At 49.8% G+C, this 17998-nt stretch overlaps 1 protein-coding gene across 2 annotated transcripts in view; it reads right to left on the bottom strand.

The window, feature by feature from the left end:
- Positions 1–17998, bottom strand: part of SYN3 (synapsin III) — a 785331-nt gene that overhangs the window by 15185 nt on the left and 752148 nt on the right. For both annotated transcript variants that reach the window (XM_006897530.1, XM_006897529.1), the window contains 3 exons: positions 16954–17028; positions 10202–10304; positions 282–416 (listed from right to left, as the gene is read on the bottom strand). In XM_006897530.1, coding sequence (XP_006897592.1) covers positions 282–416; positions 10202–10304; positions 16954–17028 — 313 coding nt within the window. The remainder of the gene's footprint in view (positions 1–281; positions 417–10201; positions 10305–16953; positions 17029–17998) is intronic.

Here is a 17998-nt window from a genome sequence, read left to right as displayed (position 1 = left end):
TTAACAGTCTCTGTCTACACCCAGGCAAAGATCAGTGGGGACTTGAATTTTCTCCCCAGAAAATCTGGATGGAGGAAGGACCCCTGCAGAAGTTCCTAAACCCACAGGTCATGGGGCTCAAGAAGCTCTACCCAAAAAGACAAAGAAAAAAAAAAAAAAGAAAGAAAACGCTCTGCCCACACGTGTCGTCTTCTCCCTAGCCTGACCCCTTGTGAGGTACCTCCCTCCAGGTGCCTCCCATTGCTAGACATCCCAGGGTTTTTCAGCTCCAGGGACCTTACCCAGGGTCTCAGGGGGGAGGGCACGGTGCCCCCTGGCACCAGCAGCTGGCTCATCTTGAAAACCACCAGGTCGGCCATCAGCTGTCTGTCCTCTTCCACGTGCTCTCCGATCAGGGGCATCGAGCTGTCCATCACCTGCGGGGAGAGAGGAAGAATGACTGGACAGGGTCCCTGGGCAGCGAGGACAGGCTCAGTGTCCAGCACTGAAATGACCACTAGATGGCGATGCTCCCCACACAAACTCCCCAGTCCGAGCGGCTCTCCATCACCCTCTGAACCAGCCCCACTGGATTATGCTCAGTTCAGCCCTCTTCACGGGCCATGGCAATGCATCCGAGGTCAGCAGCCTTTGCTGACCTTTGCTGCACTTTTCTTTGGGGAGCTGGTTGTTTCCACCCCCTCCTTTCTCAGCCTGGCCCCCACCCAGGGTCAGAGCCTGCCTTTTCTCCTTTGGCCCAAGGTCAAGGCATTCCACAAGGCCGGAAACAGTGGAGGTGGGGGCCCCACTGTGAACAAAAAAATGACAGGGCCTGGAGGTGACCCAGGGTTCAGAGAGAAGAGGGCCGGAAGGGCCAGCTCCTGGGGCCTGGCAGAGCGCACGCCCTCAGGAAGGCGTTCTCCAGGGACAAGGGTTTCTCAGAGGAAACACCAAGCTTCTCCTGGAGAGGAGTGGGGAGAGCTCGGGAGCCCAGACTTCTCTTTTGTGTTGTTGTTGAGTGCCGCGGAGGACAGTGTGACTCATCGTGACCCTATAAACAACAGCTCTGGACCCTGTCCTGTCCTGTGCCAGCCTCACCATCCCTAACACACACGAGCCCGTTGCTGCCGCTACTGCGTCATTCCGGCTCGCTGAGGGTCTTCCCCTCTTCTCCTGACCCTCCACCTTCCCAAGTACGATGTCCTGTTCTAAGGAATAACCTTTCCTAACAACATGCCCAAAGTGTGGGAGCTAAGTGTCCTCATCCTTCCCTCCAAGGAGAATTCTGGCCGCACTTTTTGCAAGCCATGTCTGTCTTTTGGCAGTCCGTGGAACACTCAGCACTCTTCTCCAACACCACAGCTCAAAGGCATTGATCCTTCTTCTGTCATTCTCATTCACCATCCAGCTCTTGAATGCTCAGCAGGTGATTGTAAAGACCATGGCTGGAGGCAGGCGCACCTTAGTCTTTAAGCTAGTATCATTGCTCCTCAATACTTTGGAGAGGTCCTTGGTAGTGGCCTTTCCTAGTGCAATATGGCTTCTGATTTCTTGACAGCCAGTACCAATGGTGCTGTGAATCCAAGTAAGATGAAATCATTCACAAAGTCAGTCTTTTCTCCATCTATTTATAATGTTGCTTGCTGGAAACTGAGGGCCGGAACTGCTATGTCTGTGTCTAGACGGGGACTTTGTGCAGGTCTGGGTGTGAGGGCCTGGTAGGGGAGGCATGCAGGGAAGTGGTGGAGGGGAAGGGGACTGGGTAGTGGGTTCTAGAAGTGTGGCTGCTGATTGATGCCAATACTTCCTGGTTGTATGCAGTGGCTATGACCCCTAATACCTGGAGTGGTAGCTTTCAATGCTGGAGCTCCGGGCCCCTGAGGAGCTGTGTGTGGCAGCTACTGCCCTGCACAGGGGGTAAAGGCTGCATAGCTGCAGGAGATGGGTTGGCAATTAAACAAAGCCAGGAGAAAGGGGAGAGGAGGCACTATGGGGGTTCGGATGTGCCCTGGAGCACTGTTGTTTATTCACGTTGGGAGTTTTGAATCTGTAAAACTAGATGGAAATAATAAAGGGAGTGCTGCTTTTTGGTTAAAAAATGGAAATACTCCTAAAACACCTGATGGACCACAGACACATATGTAGCAAGATGTTGCCTAAACGGATATTAAATGCAACACATCTCTCTGTGTGTATTAATTGACCTATCTAGACATATATACTTGTGTGCATGTATGTGCATTTGTTGTTGTTGTTGTGTGCCACTGAGTATATCATAGCTGACCCTCCAGCAGATTTTCTGGGGCAGTTAATTGCATGGGAGGAGGGAAGTTGCCCAGCTGGTGGATTCAAGCCACATGCCTTTTGGATTGCAGTGCAGGGTCTTACCACCAGGCCACCAGAGCTCCTGTTTCTCTCTCTATCCAGATACATCTCTTCAGTGCTGCAGCACCCTCACCCACTGTGCCTATTGTTATAGCCTCGTGCATCCACTATCCACTGAGAACATCACTTTTTCACCCTCTAATGTCCTTGTTTACCAAATACATGAGCATGTATATAAGTATGTAGGTATATATTTGTATATGTTTGCGGTAAAGTAGTTGCCAATTCCACAAATCTTTGCATGCATGACTCGGCAACATTGGCCACATCCACCACGCTGTACAACCTTTGTTGTGGCTGTTACTATGTGCCGTCGAGTCTACAAAGGTTGGAGAGGTACAGCCTTTATCTCTACCCTTTTCCAAACCCAGATCCCCACAGCAGTCACCCTTCTCTATTGGTGAGCACCCCAGGCTTGGTTCTCGACACCCCACCCAAGTGAGATCAGACAATATTTGCTCTTTCTATGATTGGTTTATATCTTCCAGTTAAAAAATTTCAAGATCCGTCCACAGTTTTACATGTGCTAGGACTTCCTTCATCTTGATGGCTCAGTAATACTTGACTGGTGGTGGTTGTTGTTATGTGTCATTGAGTCGACTCTGACTCACAGAAACCTTATGAACAATGGCTTAGAACCCTGGCCTCTACCGAGCCAGCCTCGTGTCTCTGACACACCTGACCCCATTGCCACAGTCACTGTGTCAATCCGTCTCATCCAGGGTTTTTCTCTCCTGTGCTGACCCTCTGCTCTTTGAAGCATCATGTTTTCCTCAAGAACTGGCCCCCTTTGACAACATGGCCAAAGTATGTGAAACAGAGTTTCAAAATCCTTGCCTCCACATTATGCTGAGTGAAATATCTCAGTCGCAAAAGGACAAATATTGCATGGTGCCACTGCTGTAAAATGGGACTGATATCAGGGTAGGGGTAAGACTGAGAAAAACTGGATAAATTGTGTATACTGCACTGAAACAGATGAGGGACTGAATAATTCAAAAGCGATGTATGATAGGGTATTATGGTTATCACAAGAGTCCACAATTAAGGTTGCATAGTGGAATGTACTTGGGGTGGTGGGAGGGGTGCGGGGGGATTGTGTACCAGGGAGGGAGTCTTTCTTTTACTTTTGAAAGAGAAGAGCGAACTGGGGGTGGGGGAGAGGGCTGGACGGGTAGAAAAGTGCAGCAATGAATGAATGGAAATCCAAATTCTCTGTAAATGTTCATTAAAATTATTAAAAAAAATAAAATAAAAAAAATCCTTGCCTCCAAAGAGCAACCTGGATTCAACCTCTCCAGAATAGACCTATTTGTTCTCTTGGCAGTCATGGAATATTTAATTCTCTCTTTCAGCACCACAACTCAAAGACAATGATTCTTCTTCTGTCACCCTTACTCATTTCCCAGCTCTCAGATGTATAGTCAGCAATTGTGAAGACCATCACTAAAACAGGCACACCTTAGTCACTAGTTTGACATTGTTACTCTTTAGTAACTCTTCAGTTCTGGAGAGGTTCTAGACAGTAGATTTTCCCAATGCAATTTGTCTTTTGACATGGTCAGTCTAGAGAAACTGACTACATGGATGGATCACATTATGTTCATCCATTCATCTGCTAATGGATATTTAGGTCATTTCTACCTTTTATCCCTCTGCCTACTCTTGACCTGGCTGACTCCTTCTCATCTATCTGGCAGCACCTGCAAACCCCCTTCCTCTGGGAAGCCCTCTCTCACAGGCTGCCTCTCCTCTCTGCCCCATCACTCTTACTTTATCACGCTGGAGGGCTTGCCCCTCAGAGCTGTGATCAAGCTAATTCACATCAGGGACTGGAACAGCTCTGGGTGGGAAGAAAAGGGAGCAGGAAACCTGAGTTTCAGGTCGAGCCTCTACCTGCTATAGACTTGTGTGACCTTGGACGAGTCACTTGTGCTCTGTGATTCCATTTTCCCAACCCCTAAACAGTATCTTAAAGGATCAGGGCAGCTGGGACTGTGAAAAGAACCTAAAATACCTACTAAGGTTGAAAAGCTAAAAAAAGTCAAGAACGTGAGTGCTGATTCTAGCAAAATCCTCAAAACGGTCTTCAAAGTTTCAGAGGCCAAATCCAGGTCCAAGACATCTCAGAATCGCAGCATCCCAGCACAGGGCTGGGCACATGAAGAGCCTCTGGGTCAATGGTGTCTGAACTGAGTTACAGTCCGTCTTTCCTAGCTGAGGGCAGCCTCCTACACCCTGCCTGCCTGCTGCCCTCTCACCCGCCCGGCCACCTCTTTCTGTTCTCCTCTCTACTTCCGGTGTTCCCTGCGGTGGAAAACGGCCACCACAAGGAACCTGAGGTCAGAGAATTCTGGAATCCCCACCGTGGACACAGCCGGAGGAAGTGGACATCCTGCATTCCCCAGAGACACATGTTTTCCAGTGAGCAATGTCCTTCTTCAGACAGGTCAGATGGGACAAGTTCAAGGGTCATTCCCCAGAGAATTTCACCATGAGGATTTTCACAGAACAGCTCAGACAAACTTTCTGTTCTCACCACAGAGGTGGAGGAAGAAATCAGAACTTTTGGATTTCCTCTGCCCTTTCCCCCTACTTGATAAACAAAAAATACCTTTTTATATTCCTGGTAATAAATTTTTCATCTCCCCCTAGTGCAGACCTAAAACCCAAAGCAAAGAAAACAACTTTGTGATGATTCCTGAGGGGGCGAATAATTCTGAAAAGCCATCTTTTTTTCTGGAGTATTTCTGAGAAGTTTTCTTATTTTGCAAAGTCACTAATATTACTCCTTTCTTCTTATGACCTGCAGGCAAGGAGCCTCAGCCCATGAGGACAGAGTTGTATTTTGTTGTGGGTTGGGTTTTTTTGTTTGTTTGTTTGTTTTTGTTTTGTTTTCCATTTTGGAGTGAAAGCTGAAGAATACCAGACGGAAAGTCAGACCTGAAGAGGCCTTCTGCTGACATTCAGAAAATGGGGCCTGAGAGACGTGCATTCAAATTTCACCCACAGATTCCAAATCTTATTGCCTGTTGAGCCGTCTTGGGAAGCCATTCCACTCTCTGTGGGACTGGTACTTTGCCTGGCATGCCGTAAGCTGACTTCCTCACTACCACCACGAAAGAGTCGACTGCCACTCACGGCTGTTGGACAGACCAGAACCACCCAGAGAGTTTCCACAGCTGAAAACTTGACAGAAGCAGACGGCCTCATCTTTCCTCCATGGAGTGGCGGGTGGGTTTGAACTGCTAACTTTTTAGTTAGCAGCTGAATTCCTTATTATGCCACCAGTGCTCCTTGTTCACTAGGTTTAGCTCATTCATTGCTGTCAAGTCTGCAGCCAGGGACCTCTCAAAAATACTGAAGAGCAATGATGTATATAGTTATCCTATCTATTCATTTCTTGATGGGCACTTGGGTTGCTTCCATCTCTTTGCTATTATAAATAATGCAGCAACAAACAAGGGTGTGCATACATCTGTTTGGATGGTGGTTTTGGTTTCTTTAGGGTATATTCCCAGTGGTGAAATTGCTGGGTCAAATTATATTTCAATTTCTAACTTTCTGAGAAAGCACCAGACCACTTTCCATAGTGGTTGCACCATTTTAAACTCCCACCATAAAAAGGAATACTATGCAGCACTGAAAAACAATGAACCAATAAAACATTATAAAACTTGGTGACTCTGCAGGACATTATGCTGCATTAAATGTCTCAGTCACAAAAGGACAAATTCTGCACAGCACCACTGTTATAAAGCAGGTCTGATGTGAAGGTTTAGGAGGAGAATAGGTTAAGAGTGGATAGATAATGAACATTGCACTGGAATAGATGAAAGAAAGAACTGTTTAAAAGCAATATATGCTTAGGCATTATAATGTATGACAACAGCCCCAAATAAGAGGTACGGGGGGGGGGAGGGAAAGGAGGGAGATTATTGTGCATCAGTGAATGGAAATTGAAAAAAAAAGTGACCTAGAAGAGGGGGAAGGGAGAGAGGGAAAGGGAGCAAAAACGTGCTGCAAAGAAAGAAAACATAACTTTTCTACAAACTTCTGTTAAAATCACAATTAAAATAAAAATATTATTAAAAAACTCCACAGCAATGATGTCAGTTTGAAGACGAACCGACCAAGGTGTGCCTCATTCAGGTCATGGTCTTCTCATTCACTTGCTATGCATCGAGAACTGGACAGTGAGCAAGAGAAGAAGAATTGATGCCTTTGAGGTGTGGTGCTGGAGAAGAGCACTGAATATCCTACGGACTGCCAACCCCCCAAATAGATATGTCCTTCTGGTGCAGTCAGAGTGTTCCATGGAGGCAAGGGTGACCAAGCTTTGCCTTTCATCCCTTGGACCTGTAGCTATGTGAGGTGATTCCTTGGAAAGGGACATCATGCTTGGAAAGATGGAGGGTCAGCAAAGGAGAGGAAGACCCCCAATGTGATGGTTGACACAGTGACGTCAATAATCGACTCTCGTGTCTTGGGAATGATGAGAGCAGCACAGATTAGGGCAGGACTCAGAATGGCAGTTCATAGGGTTGCTATGAGCTGCACTAGATTTGATGGCACCTAACAACAATAAACAACAACAATCTCATTTAAGGGAGCTCTGGTGGCCTGGTGGTAAGAAGCTGTGCTGCAATCCCAAAGGCATGTGGTTTAAATGCATCAGCTGCTCTGTGGGAAAAGGATGGACAATCTCTTCCTATGTAGTGTGTGCTGCCTCTGAAAAGCTGCTGGAGGGTCAGCTATGATTCGGTCCCCACACGATTCCATTCCAGCCCAGTGGTAAACAACAACAACAACAACAACAACAATTTCATTCAGTTCTATGATGTATGTGTGCTTTGAGTTCCATTTTAGAGATGAGCACATTGAGGTCAGCAACTCCAAGCCAGCTTTTTCCGACCGTCGAGCCTCTGATCTTAAAACACTGCTCTTCCCTAAATGAAGAGTCCCTCAATGGTGGAGATAGAAACGTAGTTGGGTGTTAAGCAAAATGTAGCAGGTTCGAGTCTGCCCGGAAGTAGAAAGAAACAGCAGCCATTCCAAACACTGCAGAGTACAAGTGTACCCTGACACGCAGAGCTCGCTCAACTGTAAACTGCTGTCTGTGTGCAGTCTCTGCCATCTTCAGGCTGCTAGCTGGGACTGTTCTTCAATTTCCTCTCAGCTTCTACAGGGTATGAATTGAAATGAATTTTCATAATCCGATCTCAGAGGCCCTGCTAGGCCCCTATGGATCTTCTGAAGCATTTTTGGTGGAAATGATGTTTGGTACTGATTTCATGCTGAGGGGAGAAATGGGGACACAGGCCCCACCTCTGTCTCTGAGCTCAGACCAGGACTCCTATTACAGAACACATGTCTCCTCAGCGAACTGACACCCACATCTGGCTCCTCAGAGGAACTCACCGACGCCTCTCTTTTCTCTATTTCTTGCTCTCCGTTATCACGTAATCTCAGAGCTGCCCGGGTACCAGTCTCACTGGGTCCACAGGCTGCACCTCACTGATCCTGGTCTGAGCTCAGAGGCCCAAGCTGGGCATCTCTGGCCTTGATCTGAGCTGAGAAGCACAGGTTGGTTCTCGCTGGGCTCTGGTCTGGGCTGAGAGGCAGCCCTCACTGGGCCCTGGTCTGGGATTCAGGGTCTCTGGAGCTGATGTGAGCAGAGAAGCTAATGCAAGGAAGAAGGGGGGTCCTGGGGGCAGGGAGGAGGGCCCAGTAGAAGACAGCCTTCTCTTGATTGGCTGACAGCCTATCTTTCTGGAATGGGGTCTTTAGGAGGCAGGGCCCCGCTGACATGTTTAAAGTCGTGTCCCTCTCACGCTGCTAGAGGTCTGGGACCCAGAGTATGTGCTCAGGAGTGATGGGGTGATGTGTGTGTGTGTGCACATGTGTGCTGGAGCTGGGCTCATGTCTGGTGGTTTCCTTGGCAACAGGCAGGGGCTGGAGGACCAGGTGGCCTCTCCCTCTGCAGGTTGGGGACAGGCTCCAGCAGGACACAGCCACAGCACGTGGACAGGTTCAGTCCCTCTGCTCCTGGCCTCTTCTGTCTCCTCTGGCAGCCAATGGGGGAGTTTCAGATTCAGCAGTAACTAGAGGGGAAATGATCCCCGGGCTTGAGGACAGATGAGCAAACATTGATGGTTCTCATTCTAGAGGATCCCCTAGGCCTTTCTGTGGAGTCATGAACCATCATGGACCAAGCCCTTAAAGGGCAGCCACCCTTGGCACAGGTCTGAATGCCCTTCTAGCTCCTGTGTTGGTGGGTTGAGTGCAGCAGGCTGCCCCCCTGGAGTCACCCAGTCCCACCTTGCTGTGGGTCCCCAGGGAGTGAGGCGGTTGAGAGTGATGGGAGGACTGGCTGGTCCGTGTGGTCCATTTGGTACCTGCAGCTTAGGTAAGGGGAAGCCCCACGGCTCTCCCTCACATGTCTGTGTCAACATTGTGTCTCTGTGGTCTCTGTGGTTTGAGGGAAGGCCACCAGAGGAGCTGAAAAGGGCTGGAGGTAGGGGTGTGTGTGTGTGTGTGTGTGTGTGTGTGTGTGTGCGTGTGTGTGTAGTTAGGAAGTCAGGGAGAACCTCAGAGGCCAGAGGGGTAATTTTGGAGAAAAATTTTGGGCGGGTCAAGATGTGTGATGATGGGGTCAGGAAGTGAGGCGAAGAGGGGAGGGGAGTCCTGGAGGAAGGAAGGGGATTGTGGGATGGGGAGAGGCATGGGGTAGAAGTCAGAGGAAGAGGAAGATTTAGGGCAATAGGAGACATGGGGTGTCATGGAGAGAGAAGTACTGAGAAGGAGAAAAGATAGACTGTGAGATCATAAGCAATATTGAAGAGGCTGTGGTGCAGCCCGGGCACTGTGAGATTGGGGGTCCCACACAGGGAGCATTGTGGAGGGGAGAGGAGGACTGTGGGGCTGACAGAGACATGGGCAGAGTCCTGGCAGAGAAAGGGGGCTGTAGGATTCAGACAGGTGGGAATGAGAGAGATAAGGAGTGAGTCTTGGAGAAGAGAGGGGGATTGTGGGATTGGCAAAGGAGGATCGTAGGGCTACAGAGATAGAGGGAAGGACCTAACAGCTGTGGGCCTGAGGGAGGTGTGAGGTGCTGGAGGAGTGTGAGAGAAGCCTCAGGTTTATAAGAGACAGAGACAGAGATAGACACAGAGAGAGGGAGAGAGAGCGAGAGAGCGAGAGAGCACGAGAGTGTGTACGCCTGGCCTCGTGGTTATTCACCTGCACCTTCCCCTGTGTCCCCTCCGACATGACCACACCCCTTTCCTAACCTTCATCACTTTTCTGTTCTCTTTCCCAATCAGTCTTCTTCCCTTCAAGCCTGCAAACTCCATGTCCTTCCCATTGACCACTGTCAGCCCAGAGCCATATGCCATGTCCACAGGAGCCCCTAAATACACAGATTATTAGATGAACAAATGATGGGATTCTCTCGGCGGTGACCAGGAAGTGTGCGCATTTTCTACACTCGGATGTTGAGGCCATTTCAGAGGTTGAGTGGGACACAATCTTGCTGACTGTGGCCTGATGCTCATTTTCAGCCCCTTGGTCACTCTTTGGGGAGGACTGGACAGCCCTCTAGCTTGAGCTCAGGAGGCCCAGTCCAGAGAACCTGGGCAGTGACCGGGTGATGCGGCTGAGGGTGGAGGAAGAGGAAGGCCAGGATGGGGGGGGGCGGGGAGAAGAAAACCTGCTCACTGAGGCTAGTGACATGGTACCCAAGACACAACTGGGCCCTGCTGGAGACCACAGCGTGGGCCCCCTTCTTCCTTCCTTGGGGTTGGGCTGATGGGGGGACCCAGGCTGTACCCCTCACCTCAATGATGTAGTCCCTGCCGTCTTTGCTGTGCACCGCTTTGACAGCACAGATGTCCAGGCCCCCAAACATTTCTGAGCAGCTGTCCACCCACAGCTTGTACCTGCAGGGACAGAGAGGGGACAGTGAGTATGGGGAAGGGGTGGGAACGTGGTCAAAAAAGGAAGAGACTGAGGCAGGGAGAGACACAGAGACTCAGGAGAACAGGCAGCAAGGGGGTCACGCATACAGCCAGAGAGACAGAGACAGTGATACACATACACACAGAGAGAGGAAGAGTATACCCAGAGAGCCAGCGAGAGCCAGAGTTAATGACACACATACCCCTAGAGAAATGCAGAGACAGAGACAGTGACACACAGACATGGAGAGATGCAGAGACACATACACCCAGAGAGAAAGAGTGACATACATGCGCCCAGAGAGACAGACAATGAATGACACACATACCCCTAGAGAAATGCAGAGACAGAGACACACAGACATGGAGAGATGCAGAGACACATACACCCAGAGAGAGACAGTGACATACATGCGCCCAGAGAGACAATGAATGACACACCTACAGCCAGAAAGACACAGAGATAGTGACATCCATACCCCCAGAGAGACAGAGACAGTGGCACACATCTCCCCAGAGAGATGGAGACAGTGACACACTGACCCCCAGAGAGAAAGGGACAGAGAGAGACAGACACACAGAAGAAGGAACAGAGGTGGGTACAGGAGTGGGGAGTGAGAGAGAGTGGGAGATTAAAAGGGAGGTGGAGGGAGGGCAGAGACCAGGATCACCCCATAAACGAGGTAAGCTGGAGCCTGCTGGTGCTTACTTACTAAGCTACAGTGAGTTTCACAAAACCCTGTCAGGTTTTGGAAAAGAGGCTTTGATTCTGTAGGAAGGCAGCTGTGGGCTTGGGAGTGAGACCCATGCCAGCCATTCCTGGAAGCAGAAGCGTTGAAGCTTTGATGTGACGGAAACATGTGAAATTTACAGATTAGTACGTAAATACACACAAGCCCACACTAGCCTTGGTTGTGGGGTAATCTGATAGTGGGAAAGACAGAGGCAGAGAACAGAAACAGGATGTGAGGGAGCCAGAAGGGGCCAGAGTAGGGAAGGATGTGGGAGAGGGGACTGAACTGGAGGAGACAAGAGCCCCTTTCACCCCAGGACCCCACTGGTTCCCCAAGAATGGGGGTTACTGCTCTAGCCTATGCAGATCCCTCACAGCTCCTGCACCCCGTTGGTTCCCTTGGGAATGCTGCTCCAAGGGTTCCAGAAGACCCTCTTGTGCTGCCCTCCCAGCCCTCAGGGTTCAGGCCAGACTGGAGCTGCAGGGGACAAAGGGCACATTCTCCCTGTGGCCTGGAGCCTGGGCTGGGCTGACTCGGGGAGCCTGCCGAATGCCAGGCCCTCCAGAGCCCTGGGGTTTTGTTCCCTCTCCAGCCACTTGGGGGCTGCAGGGCCAGTTTGCTCTGCAGGGGAGAGATCTCAAGGCTAGACTTCAATCTGCAACAAGGGGGTGCTTGTGTTCAGAGGAACCTTCCCAGCTTGCACTTGACATCCCTCCTGGTGCCTGGATTTGAGAGTCACAGGGGACTTTGTGTCAACGTTCTTGCTTCTCTCCCCACTCTCTCGGGTCACAGGGGGCATGCCTGCTCTGAGATCTATTTGTGTCTCTGAGCCTTGAGAGCTGGAATGAGGAGAGGTGAAGGCTTTTCTTTGAGCCATTTTTTCATCGCATCTACCAAAGCTCCCTCTCCAAGGAGAGAAATTGATTCAGTAACTGGGGACATCGGGGTGGGTGTGTCGGAGACAGTGAGATCGGCACAGGACAGAGCAGGGTTTGTACATAGGGTCACTATGAGTTGCAAGCGACTCAACGGCCCATAACATCACCACCACCACCACTAAAGCTCACTGTAGCTCAGAGAGGGTGTGTGGCATGTTCAGGCCACACAGCAAGGCAAGAGGACCCAGATCTTCTGACTGTTAGCCCAGCTCTCACATGCAGCCAAAACCAGAGCTCAGAGTAAGTGAGGTGAGATGGAATGAGATGTGTGATGAGAGATGAGAGAAAGGACGGGAACTGACCAGGAAGGTTTGAACTAATTTTACTGATGAGGAAACTGAGGTTCAGAAAGGTTAAGAAGGGATGGTGCTGGCTTCACACCCAGATTCCGATTCTAGAGTCCAAGCATGCAAACTAAGAGGAAACCTCTTGCCGCTGAGATAACTCTGACTTGTGGTGACCCCATTCATGGCTCAGAGGAGAACTGTCTTCCAGGAGGTTTTCAATGGCTGATTTTTCAGGTGTAGGTTGCCAGTCCTTTTTTCCAAGGAACTTTCGGGTTGACTGAAGCCTTTAACCTTTCAATTAGCAGTGAAGCTTGCTTTGTGGTTGAGATTTTTGATCATTAACCCAAGAAAGCTACCCTTCTTGAATAATGCTGGGTGACCGTCTCCCTTTTGGAGCCTCAGTTTCCTTATCTGTAAAGTGAGAAAGCCTAGATCTTGTTCTGTATGTGAGTTAGGCTCACCAGGAGAATCTCTTTCTCTCACACACACATGCACATTATAACACACACACACACAACACACACAGATTTATGGCTTTGGCCTATGTTAGAATAATCTCTGTAATTTTTTTCCCTTATGGTTGTGGTTTTTATGGTGAAAGAATTCAGGTTAACATTATCAACGGTAAAAGGAGAAAAAGGTAAGTCCATCATGAACCAGGTACAAATTTTAAGATGACTTCTGCCAGCTGAGTCACAGAAGGACATGTTTAACTCTTCTAGCAATGAAGTATGACAATGGATTTGGAGTATTTCCAATCAGGGATGCTCCTTGAGTCTTAAAGCCCAGGGTGTTTAAAGGAAGTAACTCATGTAGGTGTACAGCATACCTATAATTGACTTCAGCTACTCAGATCCCAGAAGGCCTCAAAGCACCACATCTTCTGGCATGGTTCTAATCCCAAATGGTGGGTCCAGGCTTCCTCTAAACTCTGACCAGGCATGCAAACCTTACGTTACCAGATGCAGCTGAAGCCTGTATAGATGTGGCTGGATGTGCCGTTCTGAAGCGCTCTGGCTGAGGCTCGTGGCTGGCAACCACTGTAAGTTTCAAAGGCTTCTCACGTGATTCGGAACTCAGACATACTACCCACTGCCGAAAGCACAAACAACTCTGCCTTGGGCATCCAGAACACCCCTTAGAAGTGTGGGTGTGGGGGGTGGGATTCCGTCTCACATATATCGGACACGGGACTAGGAGCCGACCCCTGGAGAAGGTCATCGTGCTTGGTGAAGTGGAAGGTCAGCAGGAAAGAGGAGGCCCCTCAACAGTGACAAGAGTGGGCTGAGGCACAGTGGAGCTTGGGAGGAGGGGACGAGGGGGCAGGAGGGGGGCAAGAGGGGACAGGAGGTGGCAGGAGGGGACAGGAGGGTCAGGGTTCTGTTGTATTACACACAAGATCACTAGGAGTTGGAACTGAGTAGATGACCCCACTACCAACACCAATAGTCACTCGTATGTGCGGACAGATTTGGGGTATGCTCCCCTTCCTTGAACCTCGAAGGGTCTCTGTACTAAAGGCCAGCTAGTAGAACACACCAGCTTAGGTGAGTTTGTATTCCAAGATACATCAGATTTCTTCTCAAAAGAAGCAGGAAGCCTGGAGCTAGACTAAAAACCAACTGGTTTCCAAGGACTGTTCATAAAGCATCAACTTCCCGGTTAGCTGCCGGCTGCATCCCATAGGGATCCAGGCCCCCAGGGGCAGAGAAGAGTCTTCAAAGATGGAACGGTGTGCAGGAGGCGGCAGAACACTGGGTCTGTGCACCCTCCCGCTCCAATGAAACTCCATGACTTGTCTGTGTACTCTGGAGGCAGGCTTCCGTGTCCACAGGTGAGCCAGGGAGGGTGAGACGTCAGGCTCAGGCTTGTTCGTGGTCCCCAGGCTCTGTACCCTTGTGTGAATGTGGCCATGGAGCTGAGTCCTGGAGCTAAGTTCTGTCTGTGATTTTGTGGAAGGGTAGTGAATCCCAGGCCTGTACAGCCAGCCCCGTTCTACAGCAGAATTCTGCAGAAGTGCTCCATGTGACTGAGATTCAGTAGGCCAGGGGGGCGGTAGGTTGCTGGGGACATTGTGAGCTGGTGGGTACTGGCTAATATTTGATGAGGGCTCGTATTTAGAAAAGGCCTGGGGAAAGAGTCACAGGTGTTCCCTGACTTTCTCCTGGGGGATGAAAGATGTGATCGCACTAGACTGGACGACTCAGGGTGCTAGGTAATGAGCGCAGCCCCTACAAGACCTGCTAATATCAGGGAGTCCCAAGATTGGAACTATATTTGTTACCACAACCCCCAAACCCACGATCGCAGCTGTGAAGACATCCAAAGACGTTTTGTACTGGCGACACCTTGCTACCAAGGAGCTCTTTCTAAAAGTAAGGCTGTCAGCCTCTAGACAAAGAGGTGCCTGATGCAAACTGTGATCTTTTCAACTGCTTCCCATGCATCTGAAAGGTGCACGAGGACAAAGGAAGGCTGACGAAGTGATGCCTTTGAATTGTGGTGTTGGAGAAGAGTATTAGACATCCCATGGACTTCCGAAAGAACAAGCACATCTGTCCTGGAGGAAGTGAAACCAGAGTTGGTCCTTAGAGGCAAAGACGGGGAAACTTGACCTCTCGCACTTTGGGCATGTTGTCGGGAGGGGTCAGTCATTGGAGAAAGCAGTCGTACTGGAAAAGATGGAGGGTCAGCTAAATAGAGGAAGCCCTTCAGGCTGACCAACCGACCGAGTGACTGCAGCAATGCACTGAAGCATGCTGGAGACCGTGATGATGGTGCAGGAGGCGGCGAGGTTCAGACCTGCTGTTCACAGGGCCGCTAGGAGTCAGCGCTGGCTCCAGGCCCCCTAACACCACCACCTGTTACCTGGGGTTGATGGGAAAGAGGAGGCTGTGGTTTCCCCAGCACAGTGACGGCAGGGCCACAGCTGAGATCAGAGTCCAGACAAGGACTGAGCTCCCTCTGCAAACAGAGAATTCTGCCCAGCGCCCCTGGAGGAGATACTGGACGCCCTCTGCAAACACAGATTTCCGCCCAGCCTCCCACCCGAGGGGACGCCCTGTCTGAGCTCTGGTCTTAAAGATTAAAGATTAAAGTTTAAAGATTAAGCTTACCCATGGTTAGGCTGGCAGCATGTTAGTTTTAAGGAAAAATATAGTCTCCGGAGATGGAACCTTTTTGAGGATGATTGGCCTAAACTAAATAAAAACTACTGAGAGACTAAGAAAGGGGCCTTTTTCACAGTGCCATGCTGCGAGAGGACCTCTGCCTTAGCCTTTCCTCTTTTTCTGAACTCATTTCCCCATGTCCCTGTTTTCTTTCTGCGTCCAGTTTGCAAAAGAAGGCCAACCCTTAAGGCACCTGTGCACACCCCTCTCTCATTTTTTTCTCAAATAGCACCCCGACTTGGGTATTATTACCCATCTTTTAGACCTGAAGAGGTACAGGAGGGTTAGTTAACTTAGTCATGGCCACATAGCTGGGCCGTGACAGGGCCACTCACTCGCATTGCTGTTTCTTCAACCAAAGCCCTTGCACTGAAAGTCCACAAGGGCACGGACTATGCCCCTTTTGTTTGCCACGGTGTCTCCTGCTGTTGTCATTGGCTGTCGTTGAGTCAGCTTCAGCTCCTGGTCATCTGATGGACAACCCAACAAAATGCTGCCTGACCCCGTGTCAGCTTCATCCCCATTGTTAGTGCTCAAGTTCATTGTCATGGCCGCCGTGGATTACAAGGGCCTTTGGAGATTCATTTCCCAAGACTATCTGGGATAATTCTCCTCTGAACCGTAAGGTTTTCCACAGCTAATTTTTAGAAGTTGGCTACAGACATTTTCCCTTTTAGTCTCTGTTAGTCTGGAAGCCCTGCCGAGAGCCCCCCACCTAAACGATTCTGTTGTTTGGGACACTGTGTGGCCTAGCTTCCAAAATCACAGCACCACGTACCCCACCATACATTACACACTGACCGAGAGGGACTGAGCAGAGCTTTCTGGTCTCAAAAGCCAGGCTTACAAGCAGAAGTCCTGAGCATACAGCAAAGAATGCGTGTGTGTGTGTGTGTGTGTGTGTGTGTGTGTGTGTGTGTGTGTGTTGGTGATGGACAGTTGAAGGGCAGGTTAATAGATCCTCTTCTCCAGGTGAGAATGACACACAACAGTACATGAAGTGAGAAAGGGGCTCCATCCTGGGACCTCGGGCTACAGGACACCCGAGAGACATTTCTGGAAAATCTCTCTCTCCCTGTTCATACTGGGGTGGAACTCAACTGGGAGAGAAGTGGACGCTCCACTAGCCCGGGGGGCTGGAACATGGAAGTGCCCAGGCATCTGTCAGAGTGTACAAGGCACTGGTGAAGGCCCCCTGCTCTTCCTGGAAGCAGCTGGGCAGGGCTGGGAAGACCGTTGGCCATGGAGACAAGACATCAGAATTACCCGTGGCTCTGCATTGATCCTGGGCAAGTCACCTCCCTTCTCTGAGCTTTCCTCTTCTACATGTAAACTGGAGTAATTTCTAAATAGCCACCTTGCAGGGTTATTGTGGGGAGTACGCCCAGGAGAGGGTCTGTAGACCATGAGGTACTGGACAGAGTGAGGCGGCTCCTTGTTGTGCCCCTCCTCCAGCTCCTACCAAGGACAGTGCCTGTCCCAATGTCACCTTTGTCTCTTACCTTTCTGTCATGGCCACCTGTTCCAACATAGCAGAGCCTGTATTGGCCTTCCAGTTCCCAGAGATCGAGGTTCTCCTGTATCAGAACAGAGAACACAGCCAAGGACATTAGAGATGACTGCTATGGATCTGCTTTTGTGTTTTGCTCTGGCTGCTAGGAGGCTCAATTCAAATGTCTGGCTGACTGTTCTAACATACACTCTTAGGATTGTTCCCGGTCCTCAGCTTTCTTTTTCTGATTTTCTTCTTCTTCTTGACTATCTTGTCAACTCAATTTATCACCTACATATTTTTCTAAGTCACCTTTACATTTTAAAATGAAATTGAAACATGTCTCTACCATCAAAGGAAACTCCCCCAAATTTTACCTCCTGGCCTTAAGAAGGAGAACTAGGGCAGGGTAGGCCAAGGTGATTCTCAACACGGAGGAGAAATGATCCATGAAGAGAAGCAATTATTAGCCCACAGTGAGGAGCTGGGAGGCCTTCTGGCCTCTGCCTGCCTCACTGCCCTTCTTGTTCCCTTGCCCTTTCAGCAACAGCTGACCTCCTTTCTCTCTCCCCAAACCCACAGCTCTTTCCTCTCTCATGGCCTCCACACACTTCCCTCCCTTTGCCTGGTATAGTTTCCATCTTTATCTTTGCTTCTTGTGTCCTGCTCATTGTTGAGCTATTATGTGACACGTGGCCTCCTCGTTGCTTAACTTCCACAACCTCCACTACTCCCTGTGCTAACGCGTAGTAATGCTCATCACACATGTGTATCACACTGTCTTCTCCAGGGGAGTAGAAGACACCAGGACAGAGGACTTGTACCTCCAATGCCTAGGTACTAAGTCCACAGCAAAAATGGTGTGAGGAGCTGTGTATCTGGGGTAAGATCCACACAGGCTGAAGTGGGGTGGTCCAGACCGACAATGGGTGAACCGTGTGATAGTGGATGGAAGTTGGAGCCATCAGTATGAACTTGCATGAAGGTTGGAGCCATCAGTATGAACTTGCATGAAGGTTGGAGACGTCAGTATGAACTTGCATGAAGGTTGGAGA

Source organism: Elephantulus edwardii, unplaced genomic scaffold, assembly GCF_000299155.1.
Source record: "Elephantulus edwardii isolate Elephantulus edwardi_28Jun2011 unplaced genomic scaffold, EleEdw1.0 scaffold00211, whole genome shotgun sequence".
In the NCBI taxonomy this organism is placed as follows: Eukaryota; Metazoa; Chordata; class Mammalia; order Macroscelidea; family Macroscelididae; genus Elephantulus; species Elephantulus edwardii.
The sequence above is the reverse complement of the archived record's forward strand: the minus strand, read 5'-3'. Positions and strand labels throughout refer to the sequence as shown.